This window comes from Petaurus breviceps, unplaced genomic scaffold (genome assembly GCF_028583685.1).
Source record: "Petaurus breviceps papuanus isolate PSGF00001 unplaced genomic scaffold, PetGlider_PUasm1.0 187, whole genome shotgun sequence".
In the NCBI taxonomy this organism is placed as follows: domain Eukaryota; kingdom Metazoa; phylum Chordata; class Mammalia; order Diprotodontia; family Petauridae; genus Petaurus; species Petaurus breviceps.
The window spans coordinates 671847-677846 of NW_027185799.1; the positions used below are offsets into that span (position 1 = coordinate 671847).

Genomic DNA, 6000 nt, shown 5'->3' on the forward strand with positions numbered 1-6000 from the left:
ACAGCAGAAAGCCCTGTCCCTGAACCTAGCTCCTCAAGGTGATCCCAGGGCATTCAGAGAAAGCACGACTGGCAAGGTTGAATCCTCGTCCCCTATGTCCCAAGAAGGTCATGGACTCTCAGAGGCCCTATCCTTTTTCCTTTGCCTTCAGAAAGGATCAGTCAGCAAGCATTTATTTAGCCTTTACTGTCTGCCAGATACTGTGCTAAGTGCTGAGATGACTATGACTCCTTTTTTCTCCTGTGAAATGTAGGGGCTTCCTATGGTGGGATTGAACATCAAACTAGGAGGCTTTGGCAGATGAGATAGGACTTGACAGAGAGAGGCCACCTTCTGACAGTTCATTTGAACCTCACCTCATCAAACTGCCTAAAACTCATTCCCAATTCCAAGTGATTCCTGTTTTAGATGAGGCTGAACTAAGAGGAAGGGGGAGTGAGTGGGTGGCATTAATCCTGTCATGACTCCAGGAGGGTCGGGGAGCAAGGTGGCAAAGTTGATAGAGGACTGACTCTGGAGTCAGGAGGACCTGAGTTCAAATCTCAGACACTTGACATTAGCTGTGTGTCCCTGGGCAAGTCACAACCCTAATTGCCTCATTCCCCTACATCAAAAAAAGACTCCAGGAAAGTTCTCGCTCCTGAACCTCTCTCCTCCCCCTTTGCCTTTCCCCCAGCTTCCTACCTCTGAACCACTTCCTCCATAGCCAAGATTTCCCAGGGTTTAGGGTAGCCCATGTTGAAATTTTCCTCCCCCCATTCCTTAGGTTAAGGGTCCTCTGGAACACAACAGACATCCCCAAAGGACAGCTGGCCATAGGCCACTGAAGAGTGGGCAGTGCCTCTCAGCTGAGTCATTGACAGTCTCTTGGAGCCATAGACAATGGAAGTGACTGGGTGGGTAGGGGGGAGCAAAGGAAGAGGCCAATGGGGCCCTAATGGTCCTTTCTCTGTGTTTGCAGAATGTGGACATTCACCGCTCCCGGGAGGAGGCCTTGAGGACCGTTCCAAAACACCTGTAGCCTGGGTTAGGGAGGCTTGGGCCCAGAAGAGGCCTACCTAGCCCTAACCCACCACACACCTTGCCTTCTGCTCCCCAGCCAGCCCTTGGGTAGGACTGTCTCTACCCTCAAACCAGATGGTGTGTTCAAGGGCCTAGCTGCAAGCGTGTTTCAAGTACCCCCTGTGGAAGGATGCTGAGAGGACAGCTTGTGACTATATAAACTGACCCCTCCTCTTTCTGTGATATTTTCAACACATCTTTTACTTTAAAATGCTGCTTGAAAATAGATGTTTCTATTGGCCTCTGCCCTAGTCTTTATGGGCAGTTGTATGTCTAATGTTTCCCAACTTGATGGGGCAGAAATGGATGTTTTGAGGTAGGTTCAGCAAATTCATTTCTTACTTGTGTCCCTGTGAAGTACCTCCCTGCCCACAGGAGCCCAAGACTGGAGAGCAGATGTATCTTCAGTACCCAGAGGGCATAACTTCCCCAGGGATTCTTGTCACAGGCCCTGTGGTCTATGAGGATAGGGATGCGTCTTGGGATGGGTCTGTGATTCAAGTGTTCCAACGTCACAGGGGCAATGCCACTGGCTTTTGGTTGAAGTTGGTGAATCTAAAAGTGGAGATGGGAGGCAAGAACTGGTGGTGATAAGGGTGGAAGAGGGAGAAAAGAGACTAGAAACTGAGCTTGGGTTATCAGTGAGTCTAGGTTCTCAACTTTTGGGGTGATTGGATCAAGGCAGAAGATTTGTAAATCTGAGTCATAGCATGATGATTGTTGGTTGAATGGAATTGAATCCCATTCACAGAATGTCAGTTTTCCCCCCCAGTCATCTTGGCCATTTAAGGCTCCTTTCAACAGCCCAATTCTGGACCATTTGTTAGGAGAAAATATCCATAACCGGAGTCAAGAAGATGCTCCAGAGTCACCAAGAGAAAAAAAAAAACAGGTCCCTTAAGTTCCTTCAGCTTCTCTGCTTTCTGAATCTGCCCAGCCATGTCATGAAAGATAAGACCCACGAGCCAAGCAGCTCTAGAGTCTGAAGTGAAGAGAGTTCTTATTGGACCTGCCAAGGACCAGGTTGGGCGTTCCTGAAATTTCTGTTTTTCCTCCTGGTTACTGAATCATCTGGATTCTGGACCCCTGACTTTTCCAACAAATGAGACAAAGTCAGGCTCTTGGAGAAAAGATGGACTCTTAGAGCAAAGTTGTTCCTCTGGGGAAGATCCAGGACTTCAGAGCAAAACAAGGGTGTCAGGAGAGTCAGGTTTTCTTGGCAGAGTTAGACCATCAAAGTAGAACTGGGCCAGAGCAGAGCCTGCCAACCAGTCCACAGGACTGTGAACAGACAAGAAAGAGGGGTGGGGGCAGCAGGAATAGTAAAAGGGGAAATTACACAGAACGCTTCACTACAGTCACTCAGCCCACAGGGATTCACTGATGCCCATTTCTGTCCCCTCCAGCATACCCATACCTGGGTAAAGAAGAATCAGGTATATATGGTTCCTTCCCCATCCTTCAGGCAGATACACAAAATAGCCATAGCTAGAGGAACGGAAGAACTGAATCAGGATTATGAGGAGCTCTGGAGAGCATGAGGCTGTTGGGGGTGGGGCATCATGAAAATAGGGTCCAGATGGGGGTTGGTCCCATCTGATTTTAGGTAGGGTCTGAAGACCTTGGGGAAGTCATATTCTTTGTATGAGTCTTGGTCTCTTCCTCTGTGAAATGAAAGGATTGGTCTAGAACCCATCTTGAACCTTGCCCTGAGTGGAAGCCATTAATCTGGACCATGTTCACAGTAGATTGAGCAGAATGGTGTGTGGCCTGGAGGAGCAGTTGAAAGAACTGGGCAAGAGAAGCCTTGGGAGTCAGAGGGGACACATAAGAGCCCTTCAGATATTCAGAGTTGTCTGTTGAGTGGAAGAGGTATGACTGTTTGACCCCAGAGGGAAGAGCAGGGGAGTGATGGGCCAGAGTTGCACAGAGCCAAATTAAGACGTTTGAGGAAAGGAAAACCTTCCTAACAAGTAGAATGATCCCTAAATAGAGCTGCCTTGGGAGATGTTGAGTTCTTCCTATCACTATCTTCAAGTAAAAGCTTCAGGTTATCCATCAGCTTAACCAGCATCAGATCCACTCTTGATATTTTTTTAAACAGATTTAAGTGTACCACTTCCTATACTCTGGATTACTGTAAAAGATAATAGCAGAATAGCTATTGCAGAAATCAGAATTCATAAATTTGGTGGATCAGCCACCATAGGTGGATCATCAACTTTCTAACCACTTGTCCTTGATTAGAACTACTAGAACTGATATGCTAGCAGTTGGCCCTGGGTGAAGTATCCCTAGACTCAGATCCAGGTGTTTGCATTCAAAGCCAATTTGGCCCCTGAACACAGAATGTCAGAACTAGTTTAGTCTCATTTTACAGACGAGTAAACTGAGACCAAGAGATGGGAAATGACGATCAGAAATGGCTTGCCCAAATTCAGACAGATAGTAATTGGCAGAGTTGGGATTTGAACCCAGGTCCAAAGTTTTTTTTTCTAAGTCCAAGGCTTTTCCTATTATACTGTACTGCCTCTCAAAATCGAGTCAATCCTTGACGGCCTCACAACAACTTGAACCTCTATACTCAAAGGTTGGCTCTGCCCTGCCTCTAACATGACAGCGTGGCCGCTGTCCAAGTGGGCCAGTTTGACTTTAACATGCCTGGGAGTATCAGCAGCCACACTTGTGTTAAAGGAAGAATGTAAGCTCCTTGAGGGCAGAGGCTGTTTCACTTTTGTCTATATCTCCAGCACCTAGCACAGTGCCTGGAACATAGCAGGAACTTAATAAATGTGTATTAAATCAATGTGTGTGCAGAGTCAAGGATTTCATGGGGAATCAGTGAATAGGGACTGCTGCAGCCCATGCTAAGTCCCCACCACCCTCTGAGTGTTGATGAAGCTGGATTTTGTCAGAGAATAGTCTGTTTCTCAGGCATATGATGCCATCCCCAGGGGTCATGAACACTCACCAGAAAGGTTCCTTCCATTATGCAGGACCTTTCACCACTGCTGAAGTTGCTTACTTGTTGCTCAGAAATGTTTCCAGCTTCACATTTTCCCTTCCCACCTCATCTCTGTCCAGGACCCCTGTTTGTCTTACTCTTTGGAACTTTTGGCAGTCTACTGAAACCTTCTCAGACTAATTTTTTGAAATGCATAAAATACATATTATTTACAAATGAAACCAATACTATTGAAAAGGATATATGTATATAACAGACACACACACACACACACACACACATATATATATATATATTTATACAAACAAACACACACACATTTTAAAATAGGTCTCAGGTTAAGAACTCCTTGCCTTGGGGGAATTGGAGACAATGTAGGCTAATTAGTGACACCCTCTATAGACATAAGCTGCCCATAATTGGGAGGAGAAGTACATCCCTAGCAGCATCCATGTATTCCAGATCCAGTCTAGTTTGCTGTCCAGACTTGTGAATGGGCATTACTCTGTAGGTAACCAGAAGCCTGGGCTGTCAGTCCTTGCCCCACCCCAGATCATTAAGGTATTTGACTGGCATTAGACTCATCAATATACATATCTCTCATTTTCAATTGGTCCTTGCTGTGATTGACACACTTTCCTAAAATGAATCACCCCTTAGTAATCATAGAATAAATGGGACACGTAGGTGGTGTGGTAGGTAGAGTGCTGGGCCTAGAGTCTGGAAGACTCCTCTTCTGAGTTCAAATATGGCTCCAGACACTTACTAGCTGTGTAACCCTAGACAAGTCGCTTAACCTGTTTGCCTCAATTTCCTAATCTGGAAAATGAGCTAGAGAAGGAAATGGCAAACCATTCCAGTATCTTTGCCAAGAAAACCCCAAAATAGGATCACAGAGAGTTGAGTATACTGAACAACAACAAAAATCATGGAATAAAAAAAGATTTTTGTAGTTTAAAACAGGATTATCAAATTCACACATGGACATGTCCATTCAGCCCTATATATGAATTCCTAAGGCTATTGACTAGAAAACAACATATTAACACCTGTAGTCTTTGTGCTTTGTTTTGTTCTGTATTTCCTAATTACATTTTAATCTGGTGTGGGCCACACTTGGGAGTGTTGCGGCTCATGTCTGAGAGATCTGTGACCCACACGGGGCAAAGAGGAGAACTTGCAGAAATAATAGGCAAAATTGCAGAGTCCTTTTTATGTTTTCCCTTGAGCCTCACAACAACTTGGCTTAGGTGCTCTCCTCCCCATTTTACAGAATGCCAAGTGACTTAGGAAGTCACACAGCTATAAGCATCAGAAGCAGGATTCAAATCCAGTTCCTCCTGACTCTGAAATCCAGGCCCCTGGGCACTGCATTTTAGAAGATTAAGGGGTGCCTCAGAGATTAGGTTATGGGCCTAAGAAAGGAACATGGATGTACTCTCACAAGCTTCATGGAGCTGATGGAAACCTCCTACCAGTATCCCCCTACACCACAACCTAGAGCTCTGGTTAGGCATTTGAGGAACAGGGATGGAGTCCAGACTCAGCTATGTTGTCTTCAGCTAAATGCATAGGCAATGGCTAGGAAGTCATAAAGTGAAGCTGCCGTGGACTGATTCTTAGCATGCAGGATGTTCTTAGCTCTTACCTCCATAATTTGGTTCTGTGCCCAACTTCAGACCTTTTCTCCTTAATTCTAAATGATATGATATGGTCTAGCCTGCTGTATAGATGAACTTGTAGGTTGGTCTTCAGGTAACAAGCATTTATTAAGTGGTTTCTAAGAGCTAGGCACTGTGCTAAGTACTAGGAAAACAAAAGCAAAAACATAGCACCTGCCCTCAAGGAGCTCACAGTCTAATAGAGTAAGCGACATGCAAAACACTGACATACAAATCATATATATAGTGGTAATGAAGGTACAGAGGGAAGACACTAGCATGGGAGGTGGGTCGAGGTGGGTCAAGATGGGG

General features: G+C 45.4%; 1 protein-coding gene across 2 annotated transcripts in view; it reads left to right on the forward strand.

Moving 5' to 3' along the window:
- PFKFB4 (6-phosphofructo-2-kinase/fructose-2,6-biphosphatase 4) overlaps positions 1 to 3868 on the forward strand; it is a 76569-nt gene extending 72701 nt beyond the window's left edge. For both annotated transcript variants that reach the window (XM_069090598.1, XM_069090599.1), the window contains one exon: positions 962 to 3868. Coding sequence is in view for 1 of the 2 variants with exons in the window: in XM_069090599.1 (XP_068946700.1) it covers positions 962 to 1021 (60 nt within the window). In the remaining variant the exon portion in view is untranslated. The remainder of the gene's footprint in view (positions 1 to 961) is intronic.
- The last annotated feature ends 2132 nt before the right edge of the window (positions 3869 to 6000 follow it).